Source organism: Cibotium barometz, chromosome 39 (assembly GCF_041138505.1).
Source record: "Cibotium barometz isolate CiBa-2024 chromosome 39, ASM4113850v1, whole genome shotgun sequence".
Taxonomy (NCBI): Eukaryota; Viridiplantae; Streptophyta; class Polypodiopsida; order Cyatheales; family Cibotiaceae; genus Cibotium; species Cibotium barometz.
Genome location: NC_141084.1, coordinates 33808164 through 33830321, shown reverse-complemented (window position 1 = coordinate 33830321; position 22158 = coordinate 33808164). Strand labels below are relative to the sequence as shown.

The window sequence follows — 22158 nt, the reverse complement described above, 5'->3', positions numbered from 1 at the left end:
TTAAAGATTGAGGCAAAGAACCCGTATCAACTAATGGAGTTCAATTTGAAACTCGTGGAGGGCCATATTAATGGCTTATGAAACCTCATGATAGGGGTTTTGAAGAGGAAACTATAGACAGAGAACCAGGAAACGAGGCATCGCAGTCACATGACCATTCTCGCCCATCCATGCTCATGGGCGGTCCATATCGTTGTGGTAAATTTTAGGAGAAGGGCCGGACAAGCCACTTCAGGCCCGGAATACCTCCTTAAGTATGAACAAGATACGTATTTAGGTCTCAAAAATGGCATTTATGTAGTCTTAGGCTTTAGGGAGGCAACCCAAAACTGGCGGGAAGGGCCTTCAAGTTCTTTTACCTCTGTTCGTGCGTGCGTGCGTGTGTCCTCTCCTTAATCCTGCAGGCAGAATGGGAATCAAGGTAGCCTTATTTTGATGCCGTTGCTGTTTTGATGTTTGGTCCTGAACCCTGTGAGCGGTTGTGTATCAGGGGTTGACAAAGCTCCTGTCGGACAACGCCCCCCGCTGTATGAGCGAGCAGAAGTTCGAGAGCTACTTCGGCCGCAAGATTGCCATTGATGCCAGCATGAGCATCTACCAATTCCTGGTACAAACCTAACTGCCCGGCGCTTGTACATACGCGCATGCCCACAAGCACACGCACGCACACTCGCGTGCACGCGCACGAGTTCCTGCATGTCGATTGTACCTTCTTGTAGTGTAAATTTCAAGGGTACACAGCGCTTAATTTTTAATCAGCCTTGATTATCTCTAAGCCTTACCCTTCTCTTGATAGGTATATTTTTATCCACTACTTATTTGCTGTGCTAATTCTTTCTGTTTGTTACTTCCCTTAGTGCTAGGCTTCATTATGGCTGAGTCTGCTCCACATCTCCGGAGGTTTGACAGAACTTAGTACGAAGGCCTTTGTGTGAATATATGCTCTTATGTGTGAGTGTGTGTGTGGAAGTGCGTGTGTGAGGGCATATCTTGATACAGAGGGCATATCTTGATACAAAGTTCTACACCCACTATTGGGCACTGATGACGTTAGTGGGGATGTCATAGTTTCTAGACCATACTATGCATAATAGAGTTGATAGTTATATAGTCTTGTGGGTTGACTACCATGAGTATAAAACATGCACGTTCCTAAAAGGTGAATTTGGGCATGTTCTTGGATTCATCTAGGTATATATATTTTTATCCACTCTTCTTTTGAACCTTCAAATTGCTCGTGACCAAGATCTTTTTTTTTGGGGTTTAGTGATGATGCCATTAATATGAATACTTGTATGGCCTTTTCATCATATTATGATGTCATAAATGTAAACTCTGATACAAAGAATAGTCACAACCACTCTTCCATGGCCCCACATCTTTTGGTTTCTTGTATGATTGACATTGCAATTGTAAGCAATCATGCATTAGTTGAGTAAGCACAGGTGGCATATATAAGAATAGTGCTCCCCCTTTAGGACCTCCCTCCCTCCCTCCCTCCCTTCCTCTCTCTCTCTCTCTCTCTCTCTCTCTCTCTCTCTCCCCCCCCCCCGCCGTGGCTTGGAGATGTCACGCGCCAGGAAATCCCTTTGGTGGTGCTAGGCTTAGACGGGGGACCAACTCTCATTTTCTTTGCCGGATGCCATGGACATTTGACCCTTTCCTCAAAAGAGGTTTTTAGCGGTGGCTCACTTCAGAGGGTCTGGATCATCGGCTTCCATGAGCACTGCTAGCACATCAACACCCCCCCCCTTTCCCCTCTGAAAGATCCACCAAGATCTCTCTAAACACAAACAACTAGATTAGTACCAAATAGAAGAGGTGTACACTAGCTCACCTCGCAATTGTAGATTCCCAACCACGGCTTCGCCTCCTTGAGAAAGTAGACGATATCCCGGCGATGGAACCATGAAACCGGCCTTCAGAAATCTAACGGGCGGTGAAACAAACACTCGCACACAAAACACTTCATCACCCATGGGGACCTGGAAAAGGAAACAAACAGGGGGAGCTAGAGTGCTCCTGCAAATAGTACACGGACACCGATTGGCCCCAAAACGTAGTGGCGCCCCTTGCGGTATTTCTTTACTTGATCAAAATTTGAGTACAAAGTACAACTTGTAGAATCCTCTACCAAGCTTTCACCCCGGACTTCCAAACAAGAACTCTCGTTATTATAGCACAGCATTCCATAGAGAAGGCACACCTGTACAACACCTCCTTGCTTGAAAAGGTCTTCTCCATCTTTACGATGGATCTCTCAAACCCTTTCCCAAGCACCAGTAGGGCTATACCAAACCATATGTCCTTCCCTATAGTCACAGCTTGCATGTAACCTTTGTCAGAATACGCAACGGAGATGATAACCAAATCTGAGAACACAAGATCAAGTAGAGTGCAGTAAATAGACAGCACAAGAGAAGGAGAGAGAGAGGCGTGTAACTTTGCGCTCTATATACACAAGATCGCGAAATGATACAAGATGAAATGGCAAGGGGTGTGGGGTCCATTATATATGGACCCCAGGCAGCAGTCGGCCTGCTCCAGAGGCAGTCGACAGGGTCCAGTCCTCCACGACCAGCTACAAGGGCTAGTCGGCCAGCACTGTACGTAAGTTGGGTACAGTCAGCCAGAGGAAAAATCGCCTGCCAGCTCACGACAACCCCCCCAAGCCATAGATAAATGGAAAAAATATGGGGAAAAATACAGGGAGTGAGGAAAAATGAGGAAAGCACCTACAAGGGCGGGCACACCCACAACAGAGGCCCTGGGGTCTCAGTAAAGACAGGAGATGACTTCTAACAACCTTGAGAAAACTTCAACCTGTTCACAAGAATCCAAAGACATGTTTTCCACATGAAACCGAAGACCTGTATCCGATAAACCAAAGACCTGTATCCCATAAACCATAGGCTTGTTTCCTCGATACCAAAGTCCTGTTTCGTCTCGAAAACCAATGTCTTGTTTCCATGACAGATATACCATCAAATCACGGTTGCCAAAACCCAGAGAGAAAGATAGAGGACGTGTCAAGCAATCCCTGAATACACATAAGTCCAAGATGAAGAGCAACAACACATCTCTTCCAAGAACATCATCCTGTGCATCTTAGCTTGATCCTCTGTATCCCAATCTCTAAAACAAGGCTTGCAATCCACGATGAGAGAGAGAGAACAATATCCATGCATGAGGGCCTGTAATCCACTGAGAGAGAGAGAGAGAGAGAAAGAGAAACTGATCTCTAGTCTCCACACCTACTTCCATCATCGGCCGTGCGCTCCTCTACTCGCGAAGAGAAGATGAAAGAGAAGATTACACTCTGAATTTGGCGCCACTTGTAGTCCCTCTTACTTGCGGGGGGAGAGAGAGAGAGAGAAAAACCTCTCGGCTATTAGCCCCTTGGCGCCTCCTTCAGCTCGCCTCCTTCCAAGAGTCAAGCGTTCTGTGGCCGCCTGCCGCCCCTTCCAAAAGAGAGAGACCTGCGCTGGCTGCTTCCACACATGCAGCCCGCCTGCACCCGCTTGGCTGCCCGACTGGTTGTAGAGAGTCTCCCGCCTGGCGCCCGTTGCTGGCTGAAGCCCATACGTGCAGCCACCTGGCGTAGAGAGCCTCCCACCTGACACCCGCTTGGCTGCCCGCCTGCTGGCTGCAGCCCGCTGGCTGCAGCCCGTACGCGTAGCCGCACGTGGCTTGCTCGCGAAGAGAGATGCGCCAAGGTGATGCGCCATGAGAAGGGCTACCACCATGGAGATCGTTGGCCTCGAGCATGTAGTGGGCTTTGTTGCGGATGGGGAGCCTTCCAATAGGGCGGCGGGAGCTATTCTCCAATGTATGTATGGACATGTCACGGTGTCCTTTTGTATGGCTCATTGCCTAAACAACCTCCTCAAGGACATCGGGGCATTACCATGGATCAGCCCCCTCATTGAGGAGGCCAACACCATGGTCTCCTTTGTCCTCAACCACCAAAGACTTCGGCATGAGTTCAACAAGAGGTCCTATCTCTCTCTCCTCAAATATTCCAACACCCGGTTTGCCTACAACTTTCTCATGTTGGGCCGGTTGAAGGATTGTAGCGGTGTTTTGAGGGGGCTTTTCCTTAGCGATGAGTTTGTCGCCATGCAAGAGTCCCATACAAACACTGGCCAAGAGTGTAGGCTACGGGCAGATGACGCCTCTTGGTGGGAGCGTGTGAAGACCACAGATGCTATGCTGAGGCCCATAGTCCACCTATTGAGGATTGTAGACGCTATGCAACCATGCATAGGCAAGGTCTACGAGGCCATGGATCGCATGATAGAGAAGTTGAAAGACTTCGTGCTTGACGAAGACAGATACGAGGAGATCCATGCCTTGTGTCTAGGAAGGTGGAATTCCTACTATTCTCCGTTGCATGCAGCAGCTTATGTGGTGGACCCAGAATTCCAAGGCAACAAGCAGGAGAGCGACCGGGAGGTGAGCGCTGGATGGAGGATCATCTTGGATCGTCTTGTGCCTGATGCATCGGTTAGGCGCAAGATAAGGGACCAGCTTTTGATGTACAGGTCATTTCATGGCTCCTATGGTTGTCATGATGCACAGGTTGACCGCTCCAAAGTTGGTGCTGCTCTATGGTGGGAGGACTTTGGTTCAGATGGACCGGAACTGCAGTAGCTTGCCATCCGCATTCTTAGCCAGGCCGTCAGCTCCTCTTGCTTGGAGCAACTTTGGAGTACCTACAGCCACATTGCCTCTAGGAAGAGGAACCGACTCGTGGTAGAGCGTGCCACGAACCTTGTCTTCGTCAGCGCGAACTTGCGAATGCTTTGCAAGAGCGTGACCAAGAAAGATTCCTTCACCGAGTGGGAGATGAGTCAACAAGAAGAGCAACAAGAGGATGAGGTGTAGGAGCAGCATGCTAGTGAGGATGAGACTGAGGATGAGCTTGATGCTTCTTTGGCACAAGCTACCCATGACCATGAGGCGAGCACTTCACGTGGATGATCATTCATGGATCATGATTCATGGGCCTTACTACTTAGCTCTAGCCTCTAGCCTCTAGTCTTCAGCACTTTTTTGTCATTGACTCATTTGAGTCCGTCCATGTATTCTGCCTCCTTAGGCTTAGTCCTGACTCCTGACTCTTGAGTCATGACGCTATTACACGACGTGCGCCAAGGTGATGCGCCAAGGTGGTATTCCACACGCTATTACACGACGCCCCACGCGACGACCACAACGCGACCTGCTCCAAGGTGATGCGCTTGCATATACCACCACCCGGCACTCGTCGATGATTCACAATCTGCCACCCTTCGCCTTTTTATAAAGATGCGATTCGCTTTCTCCAAAAAAACAAAAGCAGATATCAAAAACGCATGCCCATAAAAATTGTCATGTGCATGATCAATGCCATGTACCTTCTCAGGGCTAGTCCAGAGGAAGGCAACCAGAAAAAGACAGTTAGAACCAGAATTTAGGAGCACAGAATGCTATTGGGAGTATGGACTTGGAGGAAAAGGAAGGCTTGGAGAAGATGGTGCTGTCGGCGGCTGCTTACAGAAGGTGGGCGGTTGGACCAAACTGAGGCGGCTGGCCTATCAGAGGCGGCTGGATCAAATCTAGGACAGCGCTGCGTTTTATGAATGGAAAAGCCAAGACTGTTGGCCGATTGCTGGTCGGCCAGTTCCTCAAGCAAAATAAAGGCCTATAAATAGGCCAAGAAGCTCCTATTTCAATTCATTCAATCCTCTAGGGATTGGGTCTCTAGGAGTCCCATAGGGGGACAGTTTTGAGTGTTGTTCACCTTTTATGAATGCAACCTAGGGCTGTGTAAGAGTACCTTTTTGTACTATATGAAGATACCTGAATTTCCAACATTTCTCTCTCTCTCTCTCTACTCTCTCTCTATATCTGCGTTTTGCATCAGCATGTTGCCAGTAGTGTTTAGGGCTGAAAGAAGACTCCCAGAGCTTCCGTGTGTTACATTGGTATCAGAGCATCAGGCTCAGCAAAGCTAAACACTGATTCAGTCCCATATGATGGTGTACAGGTCCAAGGTACAGGAAAGTACAGGGATACGAAGCCCAAGGCAAGGAACACAGAATCGAGAAGAGCTCCCAGGAGGTTTGTTGGTGGTGTTCCACAAAGCCAAAGGTGATGGCAATCTTGTGAGCCAGATAGGTTCTTGGGCAACGGTCTCAAGGGAGGTTTATCCTCCAAGGGTGATGTGAGAGTGCCAGACTCATTTCTCAGAAATGAGGACCAAGATGGTGTTCAGAGTCAGGGCAAGAATGGATTGTGGACTAGATGGAACAGATGCATAGATCTTAGTCATTTGGGATGATGACAGTCAACCAATCAGGTTTGTTGATGGTTGACACTTGTCAGCTAGACGAGTGGCACTTGTCAACTAGATGATTGTTAGGTGGACGGCTCTATCGGGCAATCTGACGGGGTACAAGTCGCCCACCACTAATTGATTCACATTGTCATGATTGCAACCGAGAAGGTGTTGTAGAGGAGAAAGGAGAGGCCATGAGAGGCCAAGCCATTGGAGAGGCCACCTTTGACCCGAGCGTGGAGATAAAGTGTGTGGTGACAGAATATAAGTAAAACTGTACATGAAATGAGTAAAAAGCAAATCTGCATATAATAATGGTATTTACAAGGATGATGAAGATTGTCTCAAAAAAAGAACAAAACTAACTATTTAGAAATGAGATGCAAGTGAGCGCACTATTGTCTTGGAGAAGTAGGGAGCGCGTTGGAATGCTCAGCAGAGGGGAATTCTCCAGAGGTGGTGCTACCACTCCGAGTGGTGCATGGCGAGGGAGATGGAGGGGTAAAGGGGTTGCCCAAGAGTAGATTGAAGAGTGTGACGGGGGCGACATCGAATTGTGTTGCGTAGCCACAAAGTGTGGGAAGATCAGCGATGTTGGCATCAAGGAAAGAAAGGCGGTTTTGGGATACGGCGAGCCTGAAAGAAAGAGCAAACATAGGTACCTTTGGATCTCAGGCTGTAGCTTGTGAAGATCATCCTCTTTGCAATCACTTCAATGACCTCATCATCAAAGTACACACCAAGTTCCTTTTGAGAAGCTTTGTACACTGAAAACAGATTTTTGGAAATCCGTGGTACATATAAAACATCATGTAAGGCGGCAGAGGAACCCAAAGAAACATTACCAACACCGGTGACAGGAAGCTAGGAGTTGTTGTGGATGGGAATTGAAGAAGAGAGAGTTTGGTAGTCCTCCAGGATATGGGCTTGATTGGTCATGTGGGCTGAAGCACCACTATCACCACCAACCCATTCCACTGCTTCAGATGCGTCATTGACCTCTTCTGGAGGAGAAGTCATCTCTGTGATCACTAGGAGGGAATCCTGTGAAGAAGTGGATGAATAGGTGATTGCAATTTATGCTACTTTGGCAGATCCCTCCTCTGAAACTTTGTCCTTGCCCTTGTCCTTGTCAGATGCTTTGGAAGCATCTTGGGCTTTATACTTGGCTTTGGTTGCTCGAGAGCTATCTCAACAATCAAAGCAACGAGCCTCAGTATGACTTGGCCTGCCACAGTAATCACATTCATTGCTTTTGTCCTTGGACTCTTTTGAATCCTATTTACCCATGCCTTTGCCTTTGTTTTTGTTGTTGTTGTTGGAGTTTTCTTTTCCGCCTTTGCCTTTGCCCTTACGAGAGGCAACAAAAGCAGACTCCGACTTGCCTTTTCCGCGAAGCATGCACTTGTTGTTGTCATGGAGATAACTCGCGACTTCTTCAAAAGGGGGAAGAGGATCATGGAAGTAAATATGATCCCCAAAAGAATTAAAGGAAGCAGGCAATTTACCAAGAAGTTTATGGATAGGATTGTTGATTGTGCTCCCGTACTTCTCAAGCTGTAGCTTGATATGGACGAACTCTCCAATCTTCTCAACCATGTTATCTAACTCATTGATTGTAATCTTCTCCAGATCTGTTGGCAATCTTCATTGTCGAAACTCTCCCATACCTCCTTTGGATCTCTGTCCACATCTGATGAGCATTACTCCGAGTAGAGATAAACTGTGTTTGTATAGACGGAGTCATGCAATGGATGATGATAAGACGGGCCAGAGCATCCAATATGCTTCTCAAAGCAGGGTTCACCAAGTGAGGTGTAGAGATGGACATCCACACACTCCTCCTCCAAGCAATAACTGAGTGTAGAAAGACCAAGTATGATAGTTGGTTGCCGTAAGCTTCATGGAGTCACTAACTTGGGGAGGATTGTAGGATGGTATATGGGTAGGGGTGGGAGCAAGACCTGGATGAGAGAACTCAGAGAAGAAAGTTTGGGAAGAGGAATCACCTGGGGAGTGGCAGTAGGGGATCCAGGCAGTGAAGGTGCTGGAGTATCAACTGGAGAAGGAGCAACAGTAGAGAAATCTCTTGAAGCCATGTCCTCAGACAAGAAAATTGAGCTTTAAAAAGCCAAAGAAGAAGTCCACAAGCTTGAGCATGAGCTCATTGTAGGTGAGGCCACACAAGAAGGACTCTCCAACACTCATAAGGTATTCCTACTTCAAAGAATAATGAATTAAAAGAGGCCATAAGCATGGCAACCAAATCCCATGTAGTAGAAATGGAAATAGAATTGGAAAATCTTTAAGCCCCACAAGCTCACATAGGCCAATGATGAGAGATCAAGATTAGCAAAGGCCATAAATAACTTTTCTAGGGATGTCAACAATGCCATGGCACTAGCCAACCATGCCCTCAATATCTCAAGAGAACTCAAAGCCCACCTTAGCATTGAAATTGCCAAGTGGAAGAGAGGCTTTTCAAGACCTCTTGTAATAGAAAGACAACATCATTTTAGAGGCACATGAGAAAATCCAATGGCTAGAAGTGGCAACCTTGGAGGATATGATGACCAAAAGATGATCTCCTCTCATGGGCCTCTTACCTTTCACTCCAGCCCACCAGTGCCACCCTTAACACCTATCCACCACCACATTCTTGCTCCACCCCCACCACACCTACACCCATCCCCACTACATCTTCCATCCTACCCTCGACCAACCCTCCATCTTTCATCCCAGCCCCGACCAACCCCACAACCACACCACCCACCCCCACCTTTGAGCCTGCGTCATCTCCACCCTCCACCAATGCACCGCTTACCACATCCAGCCCTTCCATCGCCCCTCAAATGTCTACCAGTCCTCATTTTGTTCACTCCCTCTCTCCCACTCTCCAATCAGCCCGCCTCCACTCCTTCCTCACCAAGATCCCCATCTCGTGGCCGTTGTTGGAGTGCATCTCCGTTCACCCATGCCAGTCCCAACCCACTATGGGACATTCTTCCCATCACACCCCTTCCCGATAATCCGCATCTTCCTTGACCAGCTCGTGCTCGACGCTTGGTTCAAGCCTTGGATGAGATATCCAAGGATATTAGGACGCATTGTAAGTACCTCACAAACCACTTCGTGCTCCTCTCCCAGGAATGGCAACGCCTATGCAGCGAGCTCATGATCAAGCCACGTCCACAACCGGGCAGCATCATGCCATCTCCATCAATACCCTCTAAATGAAAATCACCCAAGCGAGATCCTCAAAGTCACCTACAATAGGAAGTCACCACACTGCAACAACACGACTGCTATCGACCTACTACAACTATCTAACCAGCTCATATGAGGGATATATAAAGGAGCACACCCTTCTCATTTTTCATCTCATTCTTGCATATTTGCTAGAGATCATTGGCTGTTGCTAGTCTCTTATGCTTGTAAGCACCTATGGGCTTCCCTCGTGCTCATTTTCAGCAATAATTAACTGTCCACAGCCTTCTTCAGTTTGTGCTTTTGCCTACAACTTGTGTTTGCTCTTTCTTTCATGGTATCAAAGCCAAACGCTGATCTACATGCAGGAAATTGTTGTGTTTTTCTGATTGAAGCAAAGGCTTCCTCAACTTTGCTACGTTTTCTGCATCTATACCCTAGGACTACTGTGTTCTTGCTGTTGGAGGCTGAAGCTCTCTTCTAGGTGCTGAGGACAAGGTTCCTGAGAGATTTGCTTTCTCTATTTCTCTTTTCCCACCCTCCCTCTCTTTCTTCAAGCCAAGAAGCAAAGGTGGTGGAGGTGGTATCTGAATCTGAGAAGCCTTCGAAGGTGACGGTAGGAGCCCCTGTGGCGGAACGGTGGGGCATCGAGGAGGATAAGGGTGCTAGAGTACTCGGGGCCCATAGTCACAAGGAACGGGGGACAGTAACGGGGGACGGGACGGGACGGGGGACGGCCATAAGTAGGGAACGGGGACGGGGGAGGGAACGAACGGCACTCAAAAAATACTTTTTTTTAAAGTTTTTCTACTCTACACTTATTCTACTTTGGAAGTACATTAAAATGAGCACAAATTTACATAAAATGGTAAGCTTTTGAGTCATATTAACAAAATACGCCAATCAAAGAGTGAAGGCGTTGTATTAATAATTAAGTAGATACAAAATGAGAGAGAGAAAGAAAGAAAGAAAGAAAGCTGTATTAACGTCTACTAGAGAGAGAGAGAGAGAGAGAGAGAGAGAGAGAGAGAGAGAGAGAGAGAGAGAGAGAGAGAGAAATGAAATGAAATGTTATATTAACGTCTTCAAGAGAGAGAGAGAGCCTAGAGGCCTAGAGGCTTGGAAGTTGGAAGACTCAAGAGTCTTGAGGGAGAGGTGAGAGAGAGAGAGAGAGAGAGTCTAGATAGTAGGGCCTTGTGTGAGAGGCTTGGAAGTTGGAAGTTACTAAGTTGGAAGAAGCTTGAGGGAGAGAGACTAGAGAGAGAGAGTTGCTTGAACTTTGAAAACTTGAAGGGGTGTGTGTGTGCTTGTAGCCTTGTAGCCTTGTTCTTATATAGATATTAGATAGGCAAGAGAGAGGCAAGGGCAAGCGAGAGAGAGAGAGGCAAGGGCCAAGCCTCAAGGGCCAAGGCCCAAGGCCCCAAGGCTCAAGCCTAAAGGCCAAACTTCAAGGCAAGAGAGAGGCAAGGGCCAAGGCCCAAGGCCCAAGGCCCAAGCCTCAAGGCCCAAGCCTTAAAGGCTCAAGGCCTCCCCAAACGGCCAAGCCAAACGGCTAGAAATAGCCAAGGCAAACCGCTAGAAATGGCCAAGGCAAACGGCTAGAAACGGCCCCGCAAACGGCTAGAAACGAGCAAAAGAAACCAGTCTGACTGCGTAGAATGGCTCCCTGCCGTCCCCCCACAGTGCCGTCCCCCACAGTCGTCCCCGTTCCTACTGCCGTCCCCTTCATCGTCCCTTGTGAGGGACGCCTCCAGGGGGACGTTTGACCGTCCCCTGTCGTCCCCGTTCCTGAACCGTCCCGACTCGGCGTCCCTCCGTTCCAACAGTCCGTCCCTTCGGTCCCCTGTGACTATACCGAGGCCAATGTCGACGAGCCGTGGAAGTACCAGCATGGGATTCACAAGGAGTGTCGAGGAAGTGCTAGAGAAGGTAGGTGAGGAAATCGGCACTTGGCAAGTAGAATTGAGAGTCGTTGGGATTGCGGTACCAAGCGAAAAAATGCCATGTAACATGCAGTCGGCTAGATCGTGTATCGCACAACAAGACCTTTATGCCTTTATGTAGTGAGCATGAAGCAATCCACTTTATCCTTTTATATACATAGGAGAGAGAGAGAGAGAGAGAGAGAGAGAGAGAGAGAGAGAGAGAGAGAGAGAGAGAGAGAGAGAGAGAGAGAGAGAGAGAGAGAGAGAGAGAGAGAGAGAGAGAGAGAGAGAGAGAGAGATGAAATGAAATGTTATATTAACGTCTTCAAAAGGCCATAATGACCTATGAGACCAAAAAGTTACATCATGGTGGATCTGATACAATGTCTGGATAAAAAACCAGAAAATGAAAAAATAAAGTTGATACTACTGGCACCTAGAAAATGAACCTGGAACTGGAAGGTAAACAGAAACCCTTATAGGGTGTGAACTGGAAGGTAAACAGAAACCCTTATAGGGTGTGAATATAGTGAGGGGGGGGGGTTACGCTATGGAGGTGAGTGGAGCACAGTGAGAGAGAGAGAGAGAGAGAGAGAGAGAGAGAGAGAGAGAGAGAGAGAGAGAGAGAGAGAGAGAGAGAGAGAGAGAGAGAGAAATAGAAATGTTATATTAACGTCTTCAAAAGGCCATAATGACCTATGAGACCAAAAGTTACATCATGGTGGATCTGATACAATGTCTGGATAAAAAAACCCAGAAAATGAAAAATAAAGATGATACTTTCACCTAGAAAATGAAACTGGAAATGGAAGGTAAACAGAAACCCTTATAGGGTGTGAATATAGTGAGGGGGGGGGTATGCTATGGAGGTGAGAGAGAGAGAGAGAGAGAGAGAGAGAGAGAGAGAGAGAGAGAGAGAGATGAAATGAAATGATATATTAGTGTTCTCAAAAGGCCAAAATGACCTATGAGACCAAAAAGGTTACAACAATTGGTGGATCTGATACAATGTCTGTGTAAGAAAAGCTAAAACAACTAAACAACTAACTGAAACTGAAACAACAACTATGAGGAAAAGTAAGGTACTAGGAGCTCCTAATGGATAACATCTGGGAAGGAAAACTCCAGCAACAAAGGTAAGCATCATATACATCACTATCCAAAGATGTCTCTTATCGGTCGACGGCGGATATCCTCAATGTCCTCCATGGTGAGTACTCTGACTGGACGTCTCCCATGCCGTGCTAGTATGGTCCTGATCCTCTGTTGTAGTCTCCGCCGGTGTCGGGATGGGCCTCTCATCTTGGGGCGCCTGGACCGCCCCAGCTCTATAGCCCGATCAATAAGTGTACCTCTGGTGCGGCTTTACTCTGGGGCTAGCTGCAATGCCTGCTGGCCTGAGTGCTCAATCTCTGGTCGAAAAGTCTGTAAACTGCCTCTGTAGGTGTCTCTCCCTCTTTGATCCCCTCCCTCTCAAGAGACTCTCTCCAGCTCCAGCAAGTATAATCCGAGGCATCTCTAATCTTGGTATCTCATGACTCCTCTGGAAAGTGGTCCGAAACCCTCTCTGAACAGGCAGTGAAAACGGCCTCGTATTTCATAATATACTGGACAGTGACATATGTAATGTAACTCTGTCTCTGGCTCCATCTGGCACAATTGACAAATCCTGGCCTCAGTTGGTACTCCTCTGAATCTGCCAGTCTCAATCTCTAGCTGGTGTGAGGATGTGCGCATCTGACCAATAGCACACCGTACCCCATGAGAAAGATGAGTATCCATGTAGCAGGGTCTAATCACAAACCCATCCTCCGTGAGCTGGAGAAGATGATCTCTATAGAAAGCCATCTTCGTACCAAGCTCGTGTGTCGGCTGTATCCATGTCCTCCTAGTGTCCAGCCGAGTCAAGTCTTGCCTGATAAGTATGGTAATCTCTGCCCGTGTGAGAGAGGGAGGGTGCATCCAGGGAGTACTGAAATGGAGGTAGCCTGTCCATACTAAAGCCATGCAGTTGGAACCAAGCTGTCATCTGTGCATACCAACATGATCCGTCTCCTTGTGATGCCAACTGTCGTGAAGACTCCAGGGCTAAGCGAGCATATCTGTCTCTAGGGAGAGCCCAAGTGCTATGTATAAAGGAGACTGATCGAGTGAGTGCCTCTACTACCAATGGGGGGGGGCAGCCATCTCTGCACGGATAATATCATGTGGTACGGAGGCCTTGGCCCTAATCATCCAGGAAATCATAGAAACCAAGGGCCTCTCCATACTTCTCCATCCATCAGTGCTAGCTGTGGTGATCCACTGAGGGTCCCCATATCTCCACTCCATACAGCATGGCTGAAGTGACCAAAGTGTCAAAGAGCCAGAGCTTTGTTCGAGGTTCCTGAAAGTGAACCTGTGAACACATCCTCTCTAGTCTCCCCAATGCTACAGAAGCTCTGGTCAATCTGGTCTCCGCTGCTCTCCTCAAGGAAAATAGTGGGCCACTAAAAACCACACCAAGGTAAGTATATGCATCTGTATACTCCACTGTCTCTTGACCATATGTAAAGGTGGGTACTGACCTCCTAACCCACTGTGCTGTGGTGTTAAACACCATCACCTTGGTTTTACCAAGGTTAACAGACAATCCACTGTCCTGTGCAAACGTGTGCAATGCATCCAAATGACGCTGCATCTCCTCTGGAGAATTTGAGATCAGCACAATATCATCAAATAACAGCGGAATCCATGTCCTTGCTAGCTGTGCTCCTCTGTCACCCTCTCGCTCTACATAGTCCGAAACCTCATCCACATACATCCCAAGTAAGGTGGGAGAAAGGGGGCGGCCCTGTTTCACCCCAATAGTGGAGTGAACCATCTCATATATACCCTGAGTAGTACGTACCTGCCCCATAACTGTCCTGTATAAAGCCATGATTCCCCAAATCAGCTCTGTGGGCACTCCCATCTCCTGTAGTCTGCGCATCAGTCTGGCTCTCGGTACTAAAGACCCAATGGGCCTATGAGACCAAAGTGATACAAAGACCCAATGGGCCTATGAGACCAAAGTGATACAATAATGTCCATGGCATATCTGGAATGAAAAATAAAACAGAAAGAAAACATAAACATAGCTATCTCACTTGAGAGAGAGAGAGAGAGAGAGAGAGAGAGAGAGAGAGAGAGTAGAGATGGCACCAGATTGGGTCCCAATATCCCCACTGAATGGCCCCCTCCTGCAAGCAAGAGTATTGGCTTTATTACTTTGGAGAACTGTTACCATGCTGAGAACTTATTGAGAATTGATTTGACGGAGACTGCCAAATGCAAGGACGTTGTAGACCGGATGTCTACTGATTCATCAAGCAGTTTGAAGCCAATTTCGAAGCTACTTCGTATAGCCTCATGCACACCCAGATCTGTTGAGGGAGATGCACTACTGAATGCTGACTGCTGAAGCAATCGTCAGGGCTGCCTGTGGACTTGTCACGTGCATCCCGCACTTGGATGCCACGTAGACATTTCTGTACAGAAGGTGCAGGACCTGGGATGGTGAACTGGTCCCATGTGAGCCCAGTCCGGGACGAGTCAGCCAGGGATCCATCTCAGTCGTCCGAGGTCAGGTGTGCATCGTCCTGCACATGAGTCCAAGGTCAGGTGTGCATTGTCCTGCACATGAAGTAGTGCCAGTCCGCGCTGTGAGTCTCCCTCTGGAATGATGTCAGATGTGCCGTGTATCTGGTTTGCAACTGGATGCCAGGCCTCTGTAGGCATGTAGGTTGCATGTAGAGATGGGGCCAGCCCATAGGGCTACCCCAGTGTGAGGATTTGTATTTGCACTTGTAGAATGGGCATGGGGGAGGTATAGAACCATCCCCAAGGGGCCAGGAGGGCCCCCATTGTGCCCACCAGCCATGGCTTGGGCTGGAAGGGCTGTCGGCCAGCCCTAGGGCTGCTGGACAGGCAGCCGACAGGGTCACAAACCCTACCCAGCCAGTCGGCCAGGTGTAGGGAGCTGTCCCACACCTCTGTGCAGCATGCTCAGCAGCCAGGGTGCTGCCCAGAATATGTGCGCAGGCTGGACAGCAATTAAACAAGCGTGAAAACACTTTATTAATAATACCTAGTCGTGAGGCTGTCCTGAAGCCAGCCGACTGCATGAAGGGAGGGTTATAAAAGGCCCAGCCAAGATCTCATTGAATCCATCTCATAATTCACCAAGAGCTCCAAGCAACCAAGGGCCAGGACAGCCAAGAACATTGCTAAAGCTAAGGGGTGAAGGACTGAAGGTCAAGGGCAGGTTTTCCAGCCAAGAAAAGGTCAAGTACTTTGTATTTGTTTCAGATTTACATCATTCTAATAAAGCAAATACACCATCCGTGGTGGGGGCCCTACAGAGGGTAGTTGGGACCCAATACTGTGTCCTCCATCTCCCCCTTCTCTCTCTATTTTTCTGCACATCGTCTTTCAGTTTGTGCGTTAATTCCGTCGCGAAAAGAGTGCTGTTTTCTGAGTTTTGAAGTACCGATCCTTCTCCGAAGCTTCCGCATATTACAGTGGTATCAGAGCCTACTTCAAGGACGAAGATTCAGCAAAGAAAACCAGAAAATTTTTTCGCTCGTGTGGTTGGTTTTTAGACGCCGGTGGACTACCCTTTCGGAGTGACTCCTGTCCCTCGAAGGACGGTTGGTTTTTAGCCTCCGGAAGCCTCCGGAAGTCTCCCACACAGATAGTGGATGGTCAGATTGCGTTCCGGAAAGGAACTGCATTTTCCCGCTATGGCGAACTTTGGCGACGAGAGAGAACCAGAACCATGGGACCAGAGTGCACCAGGCAGCCCAGCTAGGGCACCCGGCTTGAGTGTACAAGACATGTTCTAGCAGATGATGCGAGCAATCGCAGACCAGACAACCAAGTTGGATGAGCAGAAGGCGCGGATTTTGGCTCTGGAGGAGCGTTCTCGCTCTCCAGCGTCGCGTTTTCCATCTCCTCCTCCCTCTCCTTCCGTACCCCAGATACCAGATCCTCGTCACAGGGACCCTCTCGAGGGGTCACAGCCGCAGCCAAGCTCCTTGCTTGAGATGCAGATGCGCGTGCATTGGAGATTCGACAACGAGAAGACGACGCCATGCGACGAGTGGAACACGAGCGTTACCTCAGAGCTTTGGACGCCAGATTGACACCGGCGGCGCCCTCGAATCATTTTCTCGAGAAAATGAATTTCAGTAAGTATAATGGTAAACTCGATCCCACTACTCTTTATTCATGGTTACATCAATTTGAAGCTTACTTTGCCGCAGTTAGGAAATCAGATATTGACAAAGTGATCTTAGCCAGTTGGTATTTGGAAGGTGAGGCCATTCCTTGGTGGACTCAGTGGGCTCATGCCCACACCAGATCAGGTATGGCAGCTTATGGGTGGGACGAGTTCGTCCGTGACCTTAAGCAGCGGTTTTTACCGCCCCACTACCTTGAGCGACTCGAAGACGAGTTCAGGGGTGCGCGTCAGAATGCGCAACCAGTCCTTCAGTTTGCCAATAGAATTTCGACCTTGTGTCTACAATTAGGCTTATCTGATGCGGACAAGAAAGGGCAGTTTTTGTATGGCCTGGACACGCAAATCCAGTGGGAGGTGCGTATGTTTAGGCCAGCCACCTTTGAGGACGCACTCTCGCTTGCGCAGAGTGCAGAAATGAAACACAATGGTGGCAAGCCCAAGACTTCCCAGCCGGCTTCTCCCAAGGCTAACGCCTCGGGGGGCAAAAGCCAGAACCAGACGGGGTCTTCCCCAGGACAAAGCCCGGGAGCCTCTGGCTCCAAGAACTCGAACAATGCGTCTAAGCTTACTCCAGACCAAAAAGCGGAGGCAGGCAAGACAGGTGGCAAGTTGAGTGTTGAGGAGCTTTCTCAGTACAGGAAGGAGGGTAGATGTTACTTTTGTCACACAAAAGGACATACTTCTCGGGATTGTCCGAAGAAGCCTCCAAAGGCCGCCGCCGCCTCCACAGCTTCCGTGGTGAGCACAGCTCCCACACAGACCCCAGTGGCTACCCCTAGTTCTTCAACCCCCGGTGCTTCAGTTGGAGCAATTATTAGCCAGGAGCTCGAAGATAAGCAGAAGGGCGCTCATGACCAGGAGTATGAGCGCAACGAATTGCTCAAGTCCTTTGGCTACATAGGTGGCCAGAGAGTCGTTGTCTTGTTTGACAGCGGCAGCACGGAGGATGTGATCACGGAAGAGGCCGCTAGGCGTGCCCGTTTCGAGCTAACTCCGGTGGACAAACAAGTTGAGGGTTTTAGCGCAGGTATGACAACGAGCGTCACAAGTATGAAGCTCTAGGTGCTAAAGTAGTGATTCAGGGCATAGAGTTTGTGCGTGACTTTATGGTTGCCCCTCTTGTAGGAGCAGATATAATTTTGGGTATCCAGTGGTTTCACAAGTTTCTTCCTGATGTCAAGTGGGACAAGCACACGTTCCAGATCGATCGGAATGTGTCAAACATCCCGGTGACCATTAAGTGTGAGCCAGGTATTCCAAACTTTCCGCTCATAAGCCACTTGCAGGCTAAGCGAGCAGTCAGGAAAGGCGCACAGTGTGCGATGATTTACATCCAGACAGCCCAGACGGTGGCCAGTGCTTCCGAGAAGTACTCGGTTCTCCATGAAAAGTTCAAGAAGATTTTTCTTCGGGACAGTCTCCCTCCCCAGCTTCCCCCGTCCAGATCGGAGGATCACAAGATTGACCTCCTCCCAGGCTCGGAACCCCCGAGCAAGTTTCCGTATCGCCTTTCTAAGGCAATGGAATCGGAGTTGGACCGCCAACTCCAAGAATTGTTGCAAGCTGGCTTCATCCGCCCCAGTGTGTCGCCATTTGCAGCACCGATCTTATTTGTCAAGAAGAAAGATGGGTCTTCTCGGTTGTGTGTCGATTATCGTGCACTCAACAAGCTGACTATCAAGAGCAGATTCCCAATGCCTCGAATTGACTATATTCTCGAGAGGCTGAATGGAGCTAAGGTGTTCTCTAAATTGGATTTAAAGAGTGGATACCACCAGGTTTGGATTGTTGAGGGGGACATCCCCAAGACAGCTTTCCGTACAGAACGGGCCCACTATGAATTTGTGGTCATGCCATTTGGTTTGACGAACGCCCCAGCTACATTTAACCGCATGATGATGCGTATTTTCCGGGAGTTGATTGGAGTGTGTGTGTTCATATTTTTGGACGACATACTCATATTTTCAGCTACAGTTGAGCAGCATGACATTGATGTGGAGAAAGTCCTTAAGTTGCTGGAAAGCAACGAGCTCTATGTCAATGAAAAGAAGTCAGAATTTTATCTGTTCCAGGTACATTACTTGGGATATATAATCAGTGCCGAAGGCATTCGACTTGATCCGGCTAAAGTAGCCGAGATTGTTAACTGGGAAGTACCTCAGACTGCTTATGACATTAGATCATTTGTGGGTATATGCCAGGCATATTCCACCCACATTGACAAGTTTTTTGATCTCTCGGCAGACCTCACCGATCTGCTAAAGGGAGTGAAAACAAGGAGGCAAAAGATTCGAATGACTCCACGAGCGTTGGAGGCATTCCAGAACCTCAAGGTGGCTTTGTCTGAAGCGCCTTGTTTAGCCCTTGCCTCGTGGGACGAACCATTTCAGGTGATCACCGATGCGAGTAACATCGCAATTGGCGGTGTATTGCAACAGAATGGTCATCCAGTAGCTTACATGTCTCGTAAGTTACTGCCCGCCGAGAAGAACTACTCAGTCTATGATCGTGAACTCCTAGCAGTTATACAGGCCTTGAAACATTGGAAACATTTCCTGTATGGCCGTGACTTCGAGGTTCGCACTGACCATCAGGCATTGCGCTGGATTCAGACGATGCCAAGTGCACAGTGGAGTGATCGACAACACCGCTGGAGTCAGATATTCCAGCAGTTCGGTGGCATGATTGAGTACCTTCCAGGAAAGGCCAATCCAGTGGCCGATGCTTTGAGCAGGAAGGGACAAGTATCTGCGATTCAGACCACTAGACTGGACCTTGTTGGTACCGGACTAGAAAACATGAAGCACACGTACGCGGATTCCGAGGAATTCGGTACTCAGTGGGAACAGGCATTGGATGCCATAGGACCATGCCATTTTCTGATACGCGATGGTTGGCTTTACTACGAAGGCCGACTGTGTGTCATGAAATCATTCCGGGCAGCTCTTCTCCATGATGCCCATGACGCCATTACAGGTGGTCATAGGGGCATGAATTCGACTCTGGAGAAATTAGAACGGCAATACTATTGGCCAAAGATGAGGCGTGATGTGTTTACATATGTACAACGCTGTGACATTTGTCAAAAGGTGAAAGCTCCTCGTGGAAAGAAGATAGGGTTGTTACAGCCCTTGCCAATTCCTGAGGGTCCTTTCCAGGACATTTCGATGGACTTTGTCACAAATCTGCCTCCCAGTCCGAGTAAGCGTAATACACAGTGTTTGACTATTGTTGATAGGTTCAGCAAGTTTGTTATGCTTATTCCTTGCAGGGCTAATGTGACCGCCGAGGATGTTGCCCAGCTATTCATTCGGCATTGGTACCCGATTGGTGGGATTCCTAGGACCATAGTGTCAGACCGAGATGCCAAGTTTACCAGTCATTTTTGGAGGGCATTGTTTGATAATTTTGGTACTAAGTTGAATTTTTCCAGTGCATTCCACCCACAGACAGATGGCTAGACAGAGATATACAACCAGTTGGCCTTTGATGTGCTGAAGTGTTATGTCCACGATCAGCAAGGTAAGTGGGAATCGTTTTTGCCTTTAGTTCAAGCTGTTCTGAATGACTCTTTTTCTTCAGCTATTGGCAGGACTCCATATGAGGCAGCGTGTGGAAGGCCTTTCCAGTCGTTGTTAACCAGGACTTCGTCTTCAGTACCGGAGGCGAACAGAGTGACGGAGTCTTACCAGGAGATCCTAGAGTCCGTTAAAGACAGATTGGCTAAAGCGCAAGAGGCCTACACTCGACAGGCCAATAAAGACCGAAGGGACATGAAGTTTTCGGAAGGAGATTGGGTATATCTTCGGATTATGAAGCAAAGATTAAAGCAGGTGGGCAAGCGATGCCCAAAGTTGTCTTTCAGGAGCTTCGGACCATTCCCCATCCGGAAAAAGATTAATGAGGTGTCTATGCAGTTAAAGCTACCTCCGAGTTGGACTATGCACGATGTATTTCATGTCAGTTGGTTAAAGCCATATGCAAGTCCACCCCCTTCAGAGGTCAAAGATGAAGCGGAACCAGACATCATTGATGAAGCAGAAGTAATGGTTCCAGAACAGATCCTTCTGCACCGTTTCAAGCATGGCTCAGGCCGAAGACTACGACAGTTTCTCACGAAGTTTCAAGACCGAGGAACTCATGAAGCGGTATGGCTCGACAAAGAATTTTTCGAAGACTATCCGGCATTATTGACGGATTATTTGGAGGCTATGCAGCTTCCGTCAAGTTAAGCAGAAGGGGATGTCACGTGCATCCCGCACTTGGATGCCACGTAGACATTTCTGTACAGAAGGTGCAGGACCTGGGATGGTTGAACTGGTCCCATGTGAGCCCAGTCCGGGACGAGTCAGCCAGGGATCCATCTCAGTCGTCCGAGGTCAGCAGGTGTGCATTGTCCTGCACATGAAGCAGTGCCAGTCCGCGCTGTGAGTCTCCCTCTGGAATGATGTCAGATGTGCTGTGTATCTGGTTTGCAATTGGATGCCAGGCCTCTGTAGGCATGTAGGTTGCATGTAGAGATGGGGCCAGCCCATAGGGCTACCCCAGTGTGAGGATTTGTATTTGCACTTGTAGAATGGGCATGGGGGAGGTATAGAACCATCCCCAAGGGGCCAGGAGGGCCCCCATTGTGCCCACCAGCCATGGCTTGGGCTGGAAGGGCTGTCGGTCAGCCCTAGGGCTGCTGGACAGGCAGTCGACAGGGTCACAAACCCTACCCAGCCAGTCGGCCAGGTGTAGGGAGCTGTCCCACACCTCTGTGCAGCATGCCCAGCAGCCAGGGTGCTGCCCAGAATATGTGCGCAGGCTGGACAGCAATTAAACAAGTGTGAAAACACTTTATTAATAATACCTAGTCGTGAGGCTGTCCTGAAGCCAGTCGACTGCATGAAGGGAGGGGTATAAAAGGCCCAGCCAAGATCTCATTGAATCCATCTCATAATTCACCAAGAGCTCCAAGCAACCAAGGGCCAGGACAGCCAAGAACATTGCTAAAGCTAAGGGGTGAAGGACTGAAGGTCAAGGGCAGGTTTTCCAGCCAAGAAAAGGTCAAGTACTTTGTATTTGTTTCAGATTTACATCATTCTAATAAAGCAAATACACCATCCGTGGTGGGGGCCCTACAGAGGGTAATTGGGCCCAATACTGTGTCCTTCTCCATCTCCCCCTTCTCTCTCTATTTTTCTGCACATCGTCTTTCAGTTTGTGCGTTAATTCCGTCGCGAAAAGAGTGCTGTTTTCTGAGTTTTGAAGTACAGATCCTTCTCCGAAGCTTCCGCATATTACAGGACTGAAGCACTAGGTGCTTGGCGGATATTTATGCATGTAAAAGACCAAGGTCTTTAGGCATACATATCTGCACTGTTTCTATGACTGAAGAATGATTTATGAGATGGATTATGCAATGGATGTGGGGCTGCTTTTATAGTGTCTACAGGTTG

The 22158-nt window shown here is 48.5% G+C and overlaps 1 protein-coding gene across 2 annotated transcripts in view; it reads left to right on the top strand.

Annotated features, from left to right (window-relative positions):
* The first annotated feature begins 278 nt into the window (after positions 1-278).
* The window catches only part of LOC147616009 (5'-3' exonuclease family protein), a 99759-nt gene continuing 77879 nt past the window's right edge, over positions 279-22158 (top strand). For both annotated transcript variants that reach the window (XM_086778636.1, XM_086778635.1), the window contains exons 1-2: positions 279-421; positions 491-607. In XM_086778636.1, coding sequence (XP_086634762.1) covers positions 410-421; positions 491-607 — 129 coding nt within the window. In that variant the 5' untranslated portion in view covers positions 279-409. The remainder of the gene's footprint in view (positions 422-490; positions 608-22158) is intronic.